The 21,481-nt window shown below is 36.2% G+C and overlaps 1 protein-coding gene across 1 annotated transcript in view; it reads left to right on the forward strand.

The window, feature by feature from the left end:
* LOC111813322 (centrosomal protein of 128 kDa-like) overlaps nt 1-11,237 on the forward strand; it is a 77,968-nt gene extending 66,731 nt beyond the window's left edge. The window contains exons 5-6 of the mRNA XM_023703893.1: nt 2,698-2,806; nt 9,965-11,237. Of these exons, the coding sequence (XP_023559661.1) occupies nt 2,698-2,806; nt 9,965-10,095 (240 nt within the window). The 3' untranslated portion in view covers nt 10,096-11,237. The remainder of the gene's footprint in view (nt 1-2,697; nt 2,807-9,964) is intronic.
* The last annotated feature ends 10,244 nt before the right edge of the window (nt 11,238-21,481 follow it).

The following is a 21,481-nucleotide window of genomic DNA, read 5'->3' on the forward strand; positions in this document are numbered from 1 at the left end:
CTTCCATTTCCCCACCCACCACCCATAAGTTGTCCCCAGGTTAATTCATTGGTTTACACTCAGTATTCAAATATTACCATAAATATGTTTTTTCTGGGGAATCTTCTTGGACCTCTCATCTAAACTTGGTTCTTCTCTTTATTTACTATTCTTATAGCAGTTATGATAGCTTTTAATAATACCATGTTTGGTGTAGTGTTTTTGTGTAACACTTTTCTCCTATATCATCCTGAAAAATTTAACTATCCTGAGGACTTGTTTATTCTTTGCTCAGCACATAAAAGGTACCCAGTAAATTATTTTAGATGAATGAACAGAAAAAAGTATAGTGAATAAGTATAGAAAAGAGTGGGAAAAGAGTGCAATTTTATTATTTCTTAACTTAGCTATTTTAACCTATTAATTAGTAATATTATTTAAAATTATAATCCTCATATGAGACTTGGGGAGAAAGAAGCCTTCATGTAATATGTAAAGAGGGAGATATTTTATATACTCTTTTGTTTGTGTATCAAATATTTGTTGACTGGGTCAGAAGATAAATAGAATTATTATAGAAAGCTACCTAGCTAAATATATTTAAAAACATCAGTTTCTTTTTATTGACTCACTATTTCCAGGTAAGAGTTTGTCATAAGGAATAGATCTAAATATGGAAAGGGTTATATATTTAAAAGATATTTCTCGCATTGTTTTTTATAGTAGTAAAATACTGGAAATAACTTAAATTCCCCTCCCCCCCAAAAAAAAATGGCTAGGTAAAGAATAGTGCATCTACTGGATAGTATTATGGATAACACTTATGCTGAACATTAGGAATTCATAATTATTTCTAAGCTATTTTAATACAAATGTAAGGAACATAGTTTTGAGAACACATTTATAAATTCTATTCAGAGAGGAAGAAGACTGGAAAGAAATGTCATGCTGCCATTACAGTGAGTGATTTCTTTCTTTTTTATTTTTATTTTTATTCATTTTAATGAGAAAAAAGATAAAAAAGCAATGAGTTTCAAAATAGGTTAGTAGGACAGTTATAATAATTAATACATTGCATATTATTGTCTTCATAGCAGTTTTTCAGAGGATAAGATGTAGACATATTTTATATAAACAATATTAGTACAAACCTTTCTTCTCAATGAACTAAGAGAAAGTAGCTGTGTATCAATCTACTTTGTATATACATATATATTTTTCCACAACAAAAACAGTATTTTATTTATACTTTTGCAAAGTTAGTAACATGTGATGAAAGATTTCCAAGTGACTAATAGCTGCCTTTAACCAGACAGGATGTTTATCTCAGGACTGAGGTAGCTAGTTTGCTTTAGGCACTGAGATCTACTCCCACCTATGCACATTTGATCAATTTCCTAGCTTCGTGTCTTCGTTATTTGTTTTGTGTGATATGTGTGTTCCATTGCAGTTAGAGAAGCTTTATTTGGAGATGTCTTTAAAGGACTTTTTCTTACTTGATGCCAGTCCAAAGATTGCAGGTACTTGAATTCAACAAAATAACCCAATATAGCCCAATAGCCCATAATAGCAGTGAGTTATCAGCACATCAGGCAATTGTCAGAAGTTGTTAACTTGAGCCTTTTACAGCTCAGCATATTAATACAGCTTTATTTTTCATACCTTGTAGTTACACTTTTCTACTGGATGGTTAAGACCAAGTTAAAACAAGACCTGGATAACTAAAAATGTAACTTTTGCTATCTGACAAAGTCAGTCAAATCCCCTCAGGATTTAGCCTGAAACCATGTACAGCACCTTGTGGATCTTTTGTCAGTGTCAGCCATCTGGATGAGTCATGGCCATTGCTTGACCAATTTGCTGTCTGTGAAAGCCTGAGAGAATTTTTTCTCTCTAGGTGACTCTCCTTAGGCACACTGTACATTGTTGATCACTTTCCTCTGTGCCCCTCTTATCTCCTTGATCAGAAAATTTGGGACACCACTGAGTTACAGGATGTCACAGCAGAGGTTCTCTTATGTCCTGAGCCCTCACTGACCTTGGAGGGCTGGGCCAAAATATTGGCTATACTTTTAGCCCATCTCTCTAATTTTTGATCTGCAAACTTTAGTTGTTAAATATCCAGAAGCTTAATGATATTATTACCCTGTAACAGAGGCAGTTATACTTAACATCACTATCTGTCTGAATATCAAACACCTTAGTCATAAATTGGAATTGCTATTTTCCAACTACCATGGATATTCTAAAATTTAAATCCCTGTAGAATGTTAAAAACATTTACACAGTTTTACACAGAAATTTAGAAATTGAACCATATACAACATTGTAGCAGGACAATCCTATGACATTTTTCCTTGTCTCTAGTTTTCTTTTATCACCCTCTTTTTTCTTTTTTGCAAATAAATATTTGCTTTAGAAGGAGTATAGCAATAGTTGATATGACATTAGAAACAGTATGTATTTAGAAGACCAAAATAACAGGTATTTTAAGCTTGGTTTTAGTATTATAGATTGCTGTCCTCTTTGTTCTTTCCTTTTTAAAAATTATATATATTTTCTCTAACATGCACGTATTTTAAAAGGATTGTAACTCAAAGTTGTGCAAATATAACGTAGCTTGCCTATTAGGTTCAGGTTCAACATTAATACATTTCAGTTAGTCTTGGTTTTTATATTTTGAAACTATTGAACTAAAATGCATACTGTCCCTTTTAGGATGACAGAGCCTTCACTGAAGGTTCTCACACTCGTGGGTTAGATCACTCATCCTCCTGGCAGGACCACAGTCGCTTCCTGTCTAGTCCACGATTTTCACACTTGACCTGTAAGTAATAAAGTCTCATACCAGTTCTTAAATTGGGTGTAAGGAAATGTAATTCATAGAAAAAAATTAAGGCTAATACACAATAGTAATATTTGTATTATAAGTTTAAGAATATTTTCATTGTGAATCATAAAGCTAATCCCCACCTAAGTAGTTTTGTAATATTACCTGATTGTTGAAAAAAAATATATTAAATGCCCTTTTTTGTTTTTTGTATTTCTAAGGAAAACTTATATCACTGAAGGTAAAAATGTTGATTAAGCCAAGGTTTTACCTGGAAATTCCTAATAACTGTGGATGAGTGGGAAAAGGAAGTTATTTAATTTTTTAAAAATTCAAGTTATCAATAAAAGAAAAATGTGTTCATATACCTGGATGAAACCTTGTACAAAGAACGAGGATACTAGGGCATGCAGGACTGCATTCTGTGAACCCTTGGGAACGCTGATAAAGTGTCAGGAACATTGACAAGGGCCAGGTGCGTGGGCCGGGATGCCACTGGCTGCCCCGTGTCCCCTCCACACCTCTTCCAGCCCGTGCCTTATCCTCAAGTGCAGCATGTATGGATGTCTTTAAAGGAAGCAGGAATATGGTCCTCCTATTTCCTATTATCTGTTCTTTATTTTGCTCTTTATTTTTCCTGTAGGTTTCTCATACGAGAAACTGGGTGACATGTAAGCTTTGCGTCTGGTACTTTGCTTAGTACTTAACTTTAGGGCCTCGAGATGCATCCTTTTTCCTCCAAATGACTTAAGTTTACCTTTCTTTATGGCAAAGTAGTATTCCACGGGATGTAAGTACCACGTGATTTTAGCATTTAATCTGTTGATGGGCATATAGGCCGCTGCCCAAATTTAGCTGTTGTGACTGGTTGAAAGAGAATCAAGGGAAGGGCTGGGGGGTACAGGGTGGAAAAATTTACTGATACGTGTTACCTACATGTACCGGCTTCACACAGGAATATGACCATTGGGTTCAACACATGTAGTACTAAACTAAAATGAAGAAGACAGCTGATGGGACCGTTCTAAAGGTGGTGTCTAATCAGCTATACACTACAATTTTCCACTGCAGTCTTTCTCAACAAAATAATTTTAAAATTGTTTTAGTGACTGTAAAACTGATTGTTTTAGTGATTGTTTCCTCACCTGAAGAATAAACTCAAGAAAGATAGGAGCAACGCCATTTTGTTCATCATTGTTCACCCCTGTTCATTATTCGCTACATAGTACTTAGCACACATAAAAACCTAATTAAAATTCAGTCATATTACATGAATAACCATATGAATTGTCTTGTTTAGTTTGCTTTTTCCTAAATTATTTGGATTCAAATATTGTTTAATAAATATTTATTTCCATAAAGTTTAGTTCTTCAGTTTACTAAGGGGCTAGACAGTTGTTTGTTAAATTTGATAATCCTGTCATGTAAAGTAGTTAAATTGCTAAAAAGTAATGTAGCTAATTAAGTTACAAAGAAGTTCAAAGTTGGTAACTCACTTTGCTGATTTATATTCATAGATGTGTTGAATAAGTACTTATCAATGTCTGATAAATGGTTTGATTTTCATTATATCAGGATCATTTTATGCCAAAAGCTAAGTACTTTATGCTTCCTGTCCTAGTCATTTTTCCAGGTGATTTTTGTATCTACATAAAACCCTTTGCTATTCTAATATGACAGTGACTGTACAATGTGAATTATGTCTCAAGTTGGATGTAGCACCTTGCAATCTGAAATATTTATATCTTATTCTGGCATTATAGAAAATTACCCAGTTCTGTTTAGTAAACAGAAGAGGGTAGGAGCTCAGCACCCTCAACACATTGGAAAATGCCCTCCATTAAGACATTCAAGAGCTTGAAGATGAACAGCTCAGTGCTATGAACATGAACATCCTTGTTCTACTGCTACTTAATTTTGCTTTTATGACTTTCCTGAGCTTCCTAAAAGGCATCTAAAAGGAAGTGGTTAGAAGATACTGAGTGGAAAGTATCAAGATTCATTATAGTAGGCAATGAAAAAAAACTGTATTCAGTTTTCTACTCTAATATTTGTGACCAGCTTTAGTCATTTCTCTAATTGAGATATCTTTGTCACAGGGAGCCATACATTTCTACATATATATACTGGCTCAAAAGGAAATAAAGTTATACAAGAATAAGAAAATATCATAGATAATATGATTTGAATGAGAAAATACTAGTTACCATTTATATTGTAAAATAACTGAAAATTTAGCTTAAAATTAGCTTAATCAATTTAAAAAATTATCTAATTTATGAATTTAGCATTACATTTTTCTATTTTTGTTAGCAAGTTTGTTTTAGCATTTTCTTCCCATCCCCATATTTTTAATAATACTTTTCATACTTTAAGTACAACTACCCCATCATTAATTATCAACAAATTGAATCAAACTTATGTCTAGAAATAATTTCTTCCTTTTGATTTCCCAAAGAATCTTGAGTTTTATATTTTTCATAATCTGGGATTTTAAATGTTAGGAACATTAGGATCATTCAAAATCCTTCTCCATTTTCCTAGCAAAAATAAATTCAGCTTATAAAATCATTCTTTAATCTTCCTTTAAGCCTCCAAATTTCAAATGAAATGTCAGGACAGAAAAAGACAAAACTGGAACCTCCAGAAAATAGATTATACAGAAAAATGTAGAGGTCACCTTGACGAGATGAAAGAAAATATTAGACCATTAAAAATAAGAGCAAAATACTACGAAAAGTGACACAAGAGTAAGAGGTCTAAGAATTTTAGAATATGACTGATATAGTGACAAAAAAACTAGAAATGTGGAAAACAAAATTCAGAAAACCACCAAGCAAGTAAAGGAAAAGAATGGGACAATAGGAAAGAGATTTAGAAAATCAGTTCAGAGAGATAATACATGATTAATGAGAGATGGGAGGGGAGAAAGCAATGCACGGCCGGACCAGGTGGCCTCAGCCCATTCCCTGCCCGACCCCAGGATTTTTCTTTCCCCTCTTGTGTGCTCATCCCCAAGTGTCTCAGATCCTGTGCTGCATCTTTCTTGTTCCTCCCACTCCTGTTGTATGAGTACATTAAAGACAAGAAAATAAAAGTCCGTGGCTTCTGAAGATAGACTGCTCCATTTTCTCCCTTTCTTCCATTTACATTGAGTCTGACTGGTCTGAGATTCTAAGTTGCAAATGAATTTCCTTCTGGGTCAATGTTGCTACTGAGAAATCACATCTATTTGACATCTAGTTTTTTGAAGTGATCTCTGTCCTCCTCCTAATCCTACTGTTCCCTCTCCAGACCTAGGACCTTTCAGGAACTTTCCTCTTTAGCCCAAGTGAGTTTGCCATGATATACACCAGTGTTGCCTTGCTTTAGTCTATTCTAGTAACTCGTGGATACTCATGTTCTTAAGAGCTTCCACAGTGAAACAAGAAAGAGATTCCACTGAGCAAATCTTTTGGAAGCAAAGAGAACCAGCAGATTATCTGATAGCTAGTTGAGCATTTTGGGAGAAAATAGCTACAAGAGACTCAATAGTAGATCTAATAGAGCTATTAGAAATAAGATAGCCACCTAGCCAAAGCAAATAAAATGAATTTTCACACTGTGGCAATTCATAAACTGTATACCAATTAAGTCTGTATAAGCCATGTTTACTTACATAGTCATAAAAATATAAACACTCAATATTGACATAACTAAAAGTTGAGATGCAGCTAGCTGTGTTGGAGGATAGGAAAGGAAAAGGGTGTGGATTGAAAAATGTCTAAAAATGATAAGTCAAAAAATAGCAGTATAGCTTCTTGTTTCCTTTTTACCTAAATGAAGCAAATACAGAAAATAAACCTGAAAGAGTGGTTGTTGATTGTGGTTGACTCTGGGAAGTGGGACTGTAGGATTAGCAGAGCTGAGCTGAGCTGAGATAGTCCTCTTTTTCTGTGTCACTCTTTGGTGATGTGCATATGCACATGCTAGCTAAAGAGGGATTTTCTGAAGATATGTTCTACTAGGTAAAACAAGTTTTGTGACATCCAGTGTTCTTGCAATCATTCAGCATTTCTTGTTGCCTTGCAAATGGAATATGAAAGCTGGGTTTTGGAGTTTTCAGCTGCTTGGATTTGTGTAGGTCTCAGGAAGTAGAGAGCCATAGTTGTAGGTCAGGCATCATTCTGGGCCCACAGAGCAGGCCCCTATTTCCTCAGGTTGGATGAGGTCCTGTTGTCCACACTAGAGACTCAGAGGCATTCATTCTGCTGACTTAGGTACCCTGTCAACCTGTGACTAAACTAAAGCACAGAATCACTGACCATGGAAAAAACAAAGGAAATGGGAAAATACTGCAAAATTTGTGGTCTCCAAAATGATCCAGCATTAATGAAAGTTTGTTTTAAAAAGTAATTTATGTCAGCTTTGTGTAGTTCAGGTCAATTCATGAAAAGGTAGACTCCTTCTGCCAGGATGAAATGTATAAATTGTGAGTTTATATTACCATTGGAAATAGGAACACAGAAATCCATTATTTAAAGGCATGATCACTACCAAATTTATCCTGGCTAAAAATTATGGCCGTGAGTCAGGAGGCTCTTTTAGAAGACTTGAATTCCATTACCTTCAGCCTGCAGACAGTGGGGGCTTAGTGAAAGAGACTCATAAGGTCAGCTTTTGAAACTGTCAGTTTTACTTTTTATAAGTACTGACTGACCACTAGTCTCCATGTATAGCTCCTTTTAGACTAAAGGAACACAACCCCAGGACAGGGCATCACTCTTAGGGCTGGAACCAGTCTAGACATGAAGGAGTTCTGTAGCAATCTGAGGACTTCTAGAAATCTCCAATTCTTTGAGAATAAAATGCTTCACCTCTGTGGAATTAGTGTCTCTGAATGTGTAAATTGAAAAGTTTCTTTAAATCTAAAACTACACAGATATATAAAGCCAAAAAGAAAGACCTATATTTTCTAATGAGGCAAAAATGTTACCTGAGCATCATTACAGAAATTAGAAGTGAATCATACATTTTATTTTAACTTAATATTCAAAAACAAATCAGTGAAAGTTGCTTTAAAGAATTAACTTCTTTACCTCAATTTACATTCCTATGAAAAGAAAAGTTAGCAATTTTCACTGTGAGATACTTTAGTGGGCATTTAGAGCTCTTGAATGAAAAATTTCATCCAAGAATTTTATGTACAGCAAAAAGAACATACTGTGCTCACTCCTAGATTAGTTTCAGGTCCACCTGCCTGTGAATGGACACTTAATTAAGTTATCCTCATGCTGGTATGATAAAATGCCAACAACTTATGGCATTCAACATATAGAAGATACTGATTGTTTCTTCTCCATTAACAAATTATTTATTCAGTGAAAGTGTTTTCTCTCTTATTCTAGCTCTTGTGCTTTCACTCTGGCTCTCTCTCGCTCTTGCTCTCTCCCCTCCACCACCTCCTCCTCCTCCTCCTCCTCCTCCTCTTTCTCTCCACCCCTGCATACCTCCCTCCCTCTCCCCTCTCTTCTTTCTTCCCTCCCTCTCATTCTTTAGGCTCATTTTACATAACTATGTTTCAGGTTTTTCTGAATGACTAATTAAACATGAGGTATTTCTAAACAATTGAGTTCTGATTGTGGTTATAAGGTGCTCTATAGATACTCTGGGTGCAGCAAGATAGTTTGCATTTGATTCTTAAGCCCCTTAAATATATTCATTTATTAAGCCACTGTTTACTCAGAGAGTGTTCCCAAAGCTTTGTGTTGCTTCTGGAGGAAAAAGTAGAGAATGAGACAGAAAAGGTTGTCACCTCATCTCATGGAACAAAGATAGTGAGTGAGCATGTAAATAATTCAGAGACTGCTGCAACACAGGTAAAATGATGAAAGTACCTGGATCAGGACCACTTATACATGGGTGATTGGGGGTAGCTCAGAGGAGGCTGCCATTGAGTTGAAAGCAGCCAGATTGTAGATTCAGTGGAGTTCTCTGCAGGGTGTGAGGGTCAGGAGAGTGACATGTTCTGGTTGATTTTCTACAAGATTGTCAGGCTGGGTTGCAGGAAGGTGACAGTAAGGAGGAGATACACACAGAAGAGTGGAAATGCTGCCCTGGGCCACGGCCTTGGTGATGAGAATAGAGACAGTGTGATGCAAAAGACCTTGGGAGAAGGTGGGAGGTGGAAGCCTCAGAACTCACTCTCTGGCAGACGAAGTTGATGGGACAAAGGAAAGGACTAAAATTTGAAGACTTTCATGAGGTGTGGCTTGGTGGCTCATTCCTGCAATCCCAGCACACTGGTATTCTGAGGCAAGAAGAGTAAAAACTTGCCCCCAGTGTGGGTAGATCAGTGTTTTAGCAAGAAGCTGTTAAAAAATAAAAAAGAATGAATGAATGAAAGAAAGAAAAAGAAAACAAAAAGAACCAGAAGCCAGGTACAATAGTGCACACCTTTAATTCCACCACTTGGAAATCTGAGGCAGGAGGATCTCGTGTTCATTGAGTTACATAGTGGGTTCAAGGGTAGTCTGAACTACTTAGTGAAACTGTTTCTTGGAAAAAGGATATATTTAGAACTTAAGCAACAAAGCATCATGGGGGATGTTGCTCAAGGAAGCCTTGATTCAATCACCAGTGTTACAAAGGAAAGAAAAAAATTTGAGAACCGTGTGGATAGGTATATCATTTTCTCAAATGGAGACTAGTCAGGGATTCTCAGGCGTTGAACAATAGAAATCAGGAGAGATTGCAGGCCATCCCCAGGGGATAGGCCTGCAGCTCAGGAGGGTAGGAAGAGGTGACAGGAAGACCCACCTTCCAGATCTGCTCTTAGTAGATAAGAGGCTATAAAAAAACAAGAGTCCTGTAAAAAGAAGGCCTTTTAATGATGTTTTCTTCTAGAATTCTCTGTTTATATTATTGTATTCTGATAAAACACATATTCCACTCTCAAGATAATTTCATATCAAACAAAAAGTTTTTATAATCGTGTGAATATGTTTTTGAAAATATAATAAGTGATCATGTTACAGGACTGTTAGTCCACAAAGTTTAGTGACAGAAAGCTTGATCAAAGAAGTATGAGTCATCAACTACCTTCTGCAAAATTAATCTTTAGCCCAGGTTTTGTATTCACATTGCTTTTTTTTCTCTTTTCTCCAACCTTGCCAGCATTCACCAAAAGGACCATTACTCCAGATCCAGCTTTAATCAAGGAAGATGCCACAAGTTTGCCAATGAATGGTGCAAGTCCACAGTCCAAAAAGGAGGAATATGAGGACAAAAAACCAAAATGTAATTAGTTGCTTAACTTGAACACCTTATCTACTCTGCTGCCATCTGGCCCAGGTTATGTAACAGACATACCTCTGGCTTTGGCTCTTTGGTATTGCTGGACATTAACTAAAATGACAATACAGTTAGTCCTTGTGAATGACACTATTTTAAGCAATCCAAATACTATCAACTTATGAACAATGTGCAGCTAATTTATTGGCAGCTTATACTAGCAAGAAAGTAGTATTTTTCACTTTGCATTTTCTTTTTGCAAGTGTGGTCAGTAACAATTTCCTGACCAAAATTTGGTTTTATAATTGATGCCTTTCAAAAATTACTGACTAAAAAGGTGGAAAATGAATTTTCCACTAGGCATAAGTTGCTAGCACCTTAGATTCAGGGAGCATTTATATACAATTGATTTTTTTTTAAAAAAGATGCTTTCTCCCTAATAAATTATCATGTGTTGTAACATGTCCTGGAGATATGCATAGGTATGAGGCAGTCCACTTATAAATGCTTGGAATTGTTGTATCCATCATCTCAGCGATATGTTACTACATATAGTAGCTTAAGATTATTTCAAATCATCCATTTTTAATAGCAATAAAGAATTTATAAATTATAAATCTGAATTGTAGAACACTGTGAAGAATTCATAGCACAGTTTATTTATTTGGTTTTCTGTGGTCAAATATCCCACTGTGATCACTCCAGTCACCCTGGACTATCTGTCATTTAGAATGACCAAAAATCACGGCCTCAAATCCTCACGTCAATGAGGTTCGCTCTGTAGGAGTTCTCCTGTGCTTTGGTACAATCTACCTTCTTTTTGTATCCCAGCTTTTCACAACATCAGTGTTTGTAAGAATTTTTCCCTTTACATGCCAATCTACTGGTGGAGAAAGATTTTTAGTGAATACTGATAACAGCAGATATCTAGGAACAGAAGTCTACTGGGTTATGGTCAAAAGATTCTGAATGGAGACAAGGAAAATAAAGCGATAATGTATATGACATTCTTTGTTAAAATGTAACTTTATTAGATTTCTTACCTTTTCTTGTACTTGCACTCAGAGTGTGTGTTCTTAACTTGCATACTTGAAAGTGCAGCAGAAATGAACTCTCCCTTTCTACAGTGAATGTGAACACGGTTCATACATCAGAACATGGAAATGTTTCATATTAAAAAATTAAATTACATGGACTATATAACCTTTGAGTGTACAGCATGCATTTTATGATTGAGGCCATCACAAACCCTCTTACTGCAATCCCACCCTGTGCGTTAGTCATTGTGGTAGGAGAAAAAAAAGATACAATATGTGTGCTTGATATGACAAGTTCCATGATGTATTTAGGCTAGCCGAGAAAATCTGTGTTATGCTGTATTAAACATGTTTTGCTTCATTTTATTAAATCTCAGAACTTTGTACTGTATTAGTGAATAGTTTTGAGATTTTTGTGAAGTAGCCTGGTGTCCCATTTAACTTCTATCAGTTCAGGGTAATATTCAGGGCATTAAAAAATTCTTCTAATATTTCTCCTGATTAGCACCATAAAATTTTACTCCTTGAGTCTAAATAACAGGGAAGAAAATAAAACATGAAGTTAACAGTTCTTTAAAAGCCTAATATAAAGGTTAAACAGCTTTTCCCTTTAAATGTTAGTAGGCACTGCATACCTCTCATCCTGTTAGAAGGGACTTGACCAGAACCGTCATTAGTCATTAAAATAAATTGCATCAGGGATTTTAAAATGTGAAAGTTGAAGGGAACTCAGATTATTTACTCAGAAAAATCCTTGAAAACATTTTAACTTACGATTTTATAACAAAATAGACAGGGATCTTATAAAAGATCTTTTAAAATACTAAAAAAACAAGGCCATTATATCATCTTATTGAATGCCTTATGCTACTGTTGGATTAATGAAGGTGTCTGACTTTAAATATGGGTCACACAAGAACTTCAAAAGCAAAGTCAACTTTTGGTGGGCAACCATTTTGTCCAAATTCTTTGGCCCTGTGTTTATATGGAATTAAATCCAAGGACCTGTCTCCTCTGAGGAATTTTTTCCTATCTCTTTCAGTTACCATACACTTGAGTTGGAAATCAAAAGGAATGCTAAGGAAACACTAATACCTTGGTTTCTACATTTCAAAGCCACAACTGTTTTTGTTTTACTCACCCCTTTGGCAGGATATCCTCAATTACAAGTGATATGGACTCCATTTGAGTTGTGGCTGGGCAGCCATGTTGCTTGTAGCACTGGGACACTGGAAAGCAGAGACCTTATTCTACGGTGGGCCTGGTCCAAGATTTAATTTGAAGATTGACCTTTTTGGTTTAGTAATTTTGATTCTTCTGGCTGGCTGTCTTCTTAAACACACTAAACTTCCATTGAAGTTGTTGAAGGCCACAGAAGGGAGAAACACAGCTGGGAGAAATCTGACTTGATGTTTTTCCCATTGGCTTAGGTTATATTATTTCCTTGAGTAGTGTCTGACTTGAAGATTGAAAACCAATTAGTTATATAACATTTTATGTACCCAGTTTCCCAGAACTACAATCTCTCCATATTGCTATAGTTTACATACTTTCATCAATAAAGAAATGAAATCTATTTCTTAATAAAATCATGTGCATATAGCATTTAAAGATTACATGTAAAAAATAACCTCTCTATTTACCTAGGAAAACAAGCCTGTTTTTCATTTCTTTCTGATGCATATTTATCATTTTTTGTATCTCAGTTCAGTGGTACGCAGAATATATTTAGAGTTACAGTGATTGTTACATTTTCTGTAATCTGTATTGGGTTTTATAATGCAATAGCAAAAAGTATTTTAAATGAGACAAAACTCTTACAGATAATGAGATGGCATATTTACTTACCAAGCCTTGTAGGAGATAAATACCTCAAATTGTTTTGCTCAGGATTTGTGCTCATTATAAACTTCACATCATATGTAGCGAATAATGGGAATTATCATGAAGTGATTCCCTTTCAAAAATCCTTACTCCCATTCCCCAACCTGTCCCAATATTTTCTCTCAGTTTTAAAGAAAATAAAACAAAATTTGTAATTTTCACAGGCTTCGATTGAGGAAACTGTTCTCATGAAAGCATCTGGTTTTCTTAGATCAAAACTAAACCATGAACTTTAACTGGAAAGCAAACTGGAGAGTTTCTATAAAAGGATTTCATGCACCCAACTCTAATGTAAAAATAGTTACTTCTTTCAACTTTTAGGTTTTCAAATGTTTAGCAACAGTAACATATCAACTTCTCCCTACTTGAGAAAATAAATCTAAACCGTGAAGGATTCCAATTAGTTTCATTTCCATACAAAATACAACACATCTAATTTAAGGCTGGGAAATATGCCTACACCCCAAGCAGAACCTTAGATTCCAGGCCTCCATTTATATTTCAGAGAAGTTACCTTTGCTTTTCATTAGTAAGGAAGTAAACCGATCTACTTTTCTCTAGTGAAACCAGCCTCGCCTCACACACTAATCTGATCTGCTCCATTTTATGGCTTTCTCTCTGCCTACATCCATATCCTGCTGAAATCCAAGCTTGAAGCAAGTTATTCTTTCTACTCTACCAAATCAGCCCTCACGCCTGCTTTCTGAAGTCTGGTAACTGTATAACTCACCCTGGAAAGGCCATCTGGGCTTTGTGGCCCCTGGATTTCTCTCCGGGACCAACTGATTAGAAAATGCTTTATAGGCCAACCTCTGTGGGTACTTACATGGTTGACACCCAAAGAATATTTTTATGTCTTGGTATCTTTTTCCTCTGATACAGCCTGCTTCTGACTTGGTGCAAAAGTGACAATTGTGAATGTGAGGTGGCCCTTCTTTTTCTTTACAGTAGTACATTAGACTTCTCATCATAGCAATGCGTTAGTTCCCTATCAGGAAGATAGTGAAAACAATATATAATCTGATGACCACCACTTTTTGTCATGTACAACTTTATATATTTGAAATGGCTCATAAAAAAATAAATGCTACTGTAGTAAAAAGAGAGCATACAACATTTATCACCTGTACTTCTAATGGAAACTTACCATGCTTTTTGAAGTTGAGCCTGAACAATGCCGTTTCCCAGAATGGATGTTCTGTTTTCCTCAAACTGACAGATGCTAGACTGTCACACTGTCTGTTCTCTGTCATCCTTCCATAGATCTCCGTGACTTGACACACTTTCATTTTTATTCTTTCAGTAAAACATTTTGAGAGGCATTATTTAAATGAAAACACAGATATTATCCTTAGATATTGGAGCTGTGCATCATCTCAGTTGTATATTTCATTGGAATTGCAGTAAAGCACCAGCATAGTAACTTAAAATGCTTTTTTAAAAAAATAAAAAGGTACTAAAATATCAGTAGTTCACATTCTACAATTTAAAGATGGATAATATTCTGAAAGAGGGCTAATACATGTTCTTTAGCTACTAATTGACTCCTTTAATTCTTACATAGCAGCTTATTAAAATCATACTTGCTTCAAAAATAAATGTCAGGTTTGCCATTAAATTAGTTTCCTTTTGTTTTTGTGTTTCTTGAGTTTTCAGTTCAGACTCAGGTGTACTTGTGAATCATTGGAAGCCATAGGGGGGCCGGGGTGTCAGAATGGCTGTTAAAAGCCCAAGCCTTTTGGATAACAATATAAAAATGTACAAGTCTGAGATAGTGTGTCTCTGTTTGCTCTTGGAATATTTATTTCTGTTGGAAAGATTTCCTTCCAATGTCTCTCTTGATTTCCCTCTCTAGTAGCCAGTTGTCTGCTCAGGGACCTCTGAAAGCAGCTCTGTGTCCATTATTTGGGCCAGCCTGGGAGCTAGAGTCACTGTCACTTGTCCTGTGCTTGCTTTTCAAGATATCAGGATAATGACAACCGTAAAGAGTTAGTGAGGTTAATGCATGAAACCATTAAGTTATTTTTCTCAAGATGTGAGCTGTCCTTAACCTTGTATGAAGGACTTCTCTTGGCAAAACAAGATCCTTATTCTTTAGCCTTTGTATGATGCTGATACCCAGCTATTTTTAATGTAGTATTTGCATGTGCTTCAGATGTCAGAGAACCCGTTTATATTTCTTTGCTCTAGGGCCACAAGAACAATTCCTAACATATGTAAACAGTTGCACATAGAATGTAAAATCTAACTTTTTAGTATTTCCCCTTTCTAAGCTTGTTTATCCCCACCCCTGAAGCCAGTTATCCTCAGATCATTCTACATAATTCTTATCCCCTGTTGTGCCTTGTGTAGAAGCAACACTAGTTTAGACTGTCCATTGTTGCTGAGCACTTAAAGGGATACTGGGATGAAGGACGGCAGGAGTTCTGTAAAATGATACAAACACAGAAAGCTGGGTTGCCTTCAGCAAATACACATTTTAAGCTTTTTACAGGAAAGAAAAGACTACGGTAGTGCTCAGTCCTTTATGTGAGGCAGGGTCTTGGAAAGTAGCACCGTGAGAAATGCTGTAGAACCTCATGTATGTTGCAAAGTCATCCTTCCAATCCAAGGTGTACTGAACCTGATGTTCTCTCTGGACTGCTTGCCCGCAGCTTGGATGTGAATGCCAAGTAGCTGTGTCTCAAGTAACTTTTGTCAGGGTGCCCCGTGTTTGTCATTTTCAATTTGCACTTTATTTATGCTATCATTAACCACACTTTGAGTAAAGATACAGGCCTGATTTATGACTTAACATTTAACAGTCTTCCCATCATAATGAACTTCAAGCTCTCAGTTAACAGAAGTAAAAAAGCCATGGTTTAAAACAACAACAACGACAACAAAAAAAAAATTCAAAATTTATCTAACAAGGTGGCTTTGAGAGAGTGGGTGTTAGAAGGGGTTTGAAGAACCCAAGGGATTTTGCTTTTCGTTCCTCCTTGGACTAAGGAAAATAGATGCATCAGTTCTAACAAGGCACTTCCTGCCCAGAGTCACTGGCAGAGTAGTCTCCTCCCAACAGCTGCAGGCTTGAGAGACCTTGCACTGCTGGCCAAGGTTCATTCTGTGCTTTGCCTAAGACCACAGCCAATAAAGCCAGTGTGTACCGTGGAAAGACTTTCCCATTTTTTCCATTGGAGAAGTCTTTTGTGAGGTTAGTTTGACTGCTCCAAATTAACAGTGGTAGCCATTGCTCAATTTTTAATTTTAACTTCATGGAAACCCACTGATCAGATTCTACTGAAGACAAAATAATTTTCTGAAAAAAAAAAATGCATCTTTTGTTTAATTTCCTTCAAAGCACTGGTTCTCAGTGTGGCCTCAAAACCAGCAGCCTCACCTGGGACTTCTGTGGCCATCCCCAGACCTTTAATTCATTAACTCTGGGGCTGAAGACAGAATCTGCCCTCCAGGTGATTCTCGGGGGTGCTCAAGTTCATGAAGCATGTTCTAACATGCTCTAACATCCATTTGATCAAAGCCTTAGCTGAGTCGCTCTATTCCAAACCAAAAACACAATGGCTTCTTTTCCATGTATGAGTACTGTTTAAAAATTAGGTTCACAATCTTGTGGATTTTCCTAAGGGGTTCAAGCTGCAGTTTCCATCCCAAAGCTCCCTCCAGGAAAAAACTTAAAGCAGCTTTCTCTGTACTAGAGTTGTTCTTAGAGGTTGTTTGCTTCCTCTCATAGAACAGACTTGTGCTAAGGCAGGACTCATCCCTGCATTGGGATCATCGCTGAGGCCTCAGTTTAGTCAGGAGTGGAGTGCAGCTCTGCCCTGGTTTGAAGGACAAAGCTAGGATATGATTACAGTCCTAAAGGAAAGAGTGACTGCAGGGCCAAGTGCTCATCCTGTTTTCTATCACTCCAGGAACTTGAGATCAAACTGATTTGCATTATCGGTTGTACATCGTCATTTTATGCTGCTTCAGTTTTTCCTCTCTATACTAATAAGGCTTAATCATCTTCTGTGTTTCAGTTAATTTTTCCAGACTTTGCCATTGATATATTAAGAAAAATTCTGATCTGATGACTCCTGATCATTTGGACATTTATATCACATACAGCTTTTCTTTGGTCTTTACAACTCTGATTTGGCTTCTTATGTTTTTCGCTCACTTTTCCCTGAAATACTGATGATGAATAGTCATATTAATTTTTTCTTGGACTTTTACACTTATATCCTCTTTCAGATGTTATTTATAACATGAAATACCTCAGTGCTTATTGCTTAGGAATGAACTAAATGAAAATTTATACAGAACTTCTCAATCCTAAGATAACAAAATGTTTTCAAGAAATGCTCAATTATTAGCAGTTGGTTTAAGTATTTCACATAAGAGGAAATGATTTTTTTTGTTTTTGTAGAAGAGGGTCTATTTATTAAGTATGATCTGATAAATCCCATTCCAAATCTTTGCTGAGGACTCCTCACCCTTCTAGCCAGTTGCAGCAGTAAATGTACTGAAATGTACATGTTTTGCATAAATGACAAAACCAAGTAAGTCTTGTAAAGACAGCATAATGCCTCAAGCGCTATTAAATTTTATAAAGACATTTGTCTTTAATTATTTTATGGTTTGGAATTAGAACCAAGTGGTTATGTAGATCATTTCTTTTAAAAACAGCCATTTGAATATACAAATACATTTTATTACACTTGCTATCTGCTTTGGAAAATCTTTCCATTGTTGAACAGGGATTTGTGCCAGCAATTACTTGCATTTATGAGTTTCTACAATCCAGTCTTAGTGGCCTTTCAAGCAAGAAAGCATTATTTCCATTAATTCAATTCATTGGCTTTATTCATTTTTTCATTCATCAGTAATTATGAGGCTTTCATATAGTAAATATGTGAGAATTGTTTGGTTGGCTAAAACGTCTTCAGGATGTATTACCAACTTTAACTTTGTAATTTTTAAGAATTTATTTTTTCACTTGATGCATTGATAGTTGATTAGCTGAACTACTTCTTTAGACGTGTATCTACTTTGTAATTCCTAATTATCAATTATAATAGTTACATAAGACATAATTTGAAGTTGATGCAACTAGACTTGAAGCTACAAGATTTCATTGCTCATTGCTTTTTTCAGAAAAGAGCACTAATTTTATAAGAAGTAATCACCTAAAAGTTCATCTATAAGTTGTGTATATTTGTATAATAAATAATACAGAAAAAGAGCCAAAGCTTTTATAATATCCTTTACCCAGTTTGAGGGTAAACACTGATGTGAAGCTAATTTAGGTATAGCCATGCAACCCCACAATAATCTCATCCTTTAAATATTTTGGGGAGGGAATTTTTACTTTCCAAAAACAAAGATCTTGTGTGTTTGTAAGAATTTATCATTTGTTGGGTTCTAGATGAAGAATGTATTTAAATTCTTAGGACCATTATGGAAGATATACCGAGATTTTTGTAGACAGATCTTAAGTGAGAACAATCCAGTTCCTTAAGTACTAGATGAAGAATACATTTAAATTCTCAGGACCATTACTGAAGATGGGCTGAGCTTCTCATAGATGGATCTTATGTGAGAACAATCCAGTTCTGGAGTCACAGAGACCCAGATGTCCAGCTGAACGGCTGCCATCTGTCTGCCGTTACCTCGAGATCATTGCTTTTGAATTGTGGGCCATGTGTTATGTATTTCTTTTACTGACGCCCATGATTGAGATCAGATGTTCTGCAGCTTAATGTTGCCTCTTGGGACTTTTTATATTTCTCAGTTGGATGTACAGTCACAGACACTGGTACCACAGAACAGCTATAGAAAAAGTTTCCCATAAGTTTGTGCAAATAGATGTTCAGCCTAAACGTTCACGACTCTTAACTATTGGGTGTTTATTGCTCTTCTCAGAGAGTGAGTACAAGTGAGCTAGACGCAGCCTAGCCAGCTAAAGGGAGAAGAAATTAAAATCTTCTCGGGACCGTAACTCTGGTGTTGAAAGCAAGGATGTGTGACAAATCTTCTGCCCTTTCCCATGTGCCAACTTAACATTATGTGATAACTGATGCCTATAAAAATGTTAAGTACCAGAGTGGAATTACATGTTCATTTTGTACTAATCTTACCACCAGGACTTTACACAAATTCCTGATTAATGTAACAAAACTTTATGTTTTACCGATAGAATACAGTGGTACCTCAGTTCACAAGCTGAATTATTTTCACCAGTCTGGTTGTAAAATTTGTTCCATGATTCTGGTTGCAACCAAATTATAAGGTTATACATGCTTTTCATGCACACGCCTCTTTAATAATTGCAATGCATGTTATTGTTAGTCAAAGTTCTAGCATATAGAAGAAGTATATAATAAAAAACTACTCAGGTGTGTTACTTTGATATCATCATAGATTGAACATCTTAACCCAGTATGTATCCAGAATCAGCATCTTTGGAAGTTACATAGAAAATTTCCACATACAGTTAATGGCACATGCAAATATCATTATTGTGCTTCTCAATTAGAAGATGCTTCACTGAACAGTAAGGAATTTTTTTTTTTTTTGAAGACAGGAGTTTTGTTTTTCTTAGCATAGTAGCTGGCATATTGTAAAAGTTTCAAATACTTTTTCTACCTGAATTAATTACAAATACACTCTCCACCATCTTTTCCTAATACAGTGAATTCTTAGTTATTTTTCGTTTGTTGCTGACACAAAATACCTGATGCCCAAAATGAAGGAAGGAAAGATTTATTTAACTTTTAGTTTGTGGATGTTTCAGTCCCTACTCAGCTGGCTGAAAGGCAGAATGGCACATGGCAGAGGGCATTGATTCATGGTGGCAGAAGACAGCAAAGCAACACGGAGGAGCAGCAAGAGTAAGCTTCTTTCCCTCCCTCGTACTGTGTCCAGGCTGCCTGATCCAGGGCGAGCATAGCACTCACACCCATAATGCCCCAGCATTGGACCTTGCATCAATCCCAAAGTCAAGAAGCCTGCCCCAAGACTGCAGAAGGCTTTGGGGGAGACATTCATGCACAAACCATGACAGTGAGCAAAAAGTGTTAATTCAGTGATCTTGGCAAACAAAATTTGCCAAGTTTTACAACGAGGGCACTGATTATATTCATTTAAATTCAAGCCACAGTATTCTTGGAATTCATACTTAATGTGTTTAAACCATACCTTTAGTGACATGAATGGCATAAAAAGTACACTTAATCAGATAGCATCCCTGTGCCGTGGACATGCATGACTAACTTACTGAGCACGAAATGTTCAGATTTTCCTTTGTGGATGTCAGTGAAGTGTGTGTTGTCACCACAGGTACAGTGGAAGGCCTAATATGTTGACCATTGTATTTGTGGATTTTTGTAGAGATTCTTGTCACCACATGTTTCACTGTCTATTGGAGGGTAGGGAGAACCAAATCCTTGAAGTTATACTGTTGGTCCCTTAAATCCCATATTGCTTTTAAATTATGGTATTTTAAGGAAAACAGATTAAGTCATAAAGAAGAACTCCTATCAACTGCTCTGTAATTGTCGACTTTTCACTATCGTCTTCAGGAAGCTAAGCTTCACCCGCTGTACAATATAGCAAGTAAATTTCGTTGCCCCTTATAGCTGATCTCTCACCTTATTGTGATTTGGCAGCTCGCCGGTACACCTTCATTCCAAGATACTTGGCTTGAGATACAGTTCATATGCCAGTGTCTTTGTCACTTAGCAATTTGTTTATTTACTTGAGTTAAATGTCTGTTATAAAAATCCCTTAGAGTTGTACTCTCTCCTCTTTTTCTTTACCTTTCGTACTTTCCCTCTTACCACATTGCAGTTGCGATCCACAGCCTTCTCTACCAAGTGATGCTGACACGCTTTGAAGTGCAAGCCATAAAGCTTGAGCATCTCAACATCAGGTTTTTTGAACTGTTTTGTTAATGAAGATTCAGTGTTGCTGAAGGAATGCATCGTGTACTTTTCATGTCTTTTGTAACTCACACTAATACAGCTGCCAAGCCCTTAATGGTGTAATTTTATGATACAGTGGTATGGGTACCATCGTGCAACGTAACACTTGTCAGTCTGATAAAAATAGCTCTGTTGATTCTAGGAAATTATACAGTTTGGACTTTACATTAGTGGTGGTGTTATAGCTGAGAACTGCACATAGTGCAGTATAGATCTGTTCAGGATGACTGTTGTAATACTCAAGAATAATTTGCTGCTTGTGCCTCCATATAAAGAGATCGCTGCCAGTAGATTTAGTGTTTCTGCTTGAATGTTTAGATCTTTAATGGGTGTTTTTATACAATGAAGAGTTACTCAGCTATTAAGAAAGATAAAGTTGTGCCTTTATAGGTAAATGGATGCAGCTAGAGGCTATGCCCATAAGTGAAGTAAATCTGACCCACATGTGTAAACATTGTATGGTCTTCCTACTGTAAGAACCTGAAAGAATAAATAAATTCTAAAAGGTATGG

The sequence above is a fragment of the Octodon degus genome, unplaced genomic scaffold, assembly GCF_000260255.1.
Source record: "Octodon degus isolate 3935 unplaced genomic scaffold, OctDeg1.0 scaffold00007, whole genome shotgun sequence".
NCBI lineage: Eukaryota > Metazoa > Chordata > Mammalia > Rodentia > Octodontidae > Octodon > Octodon degus.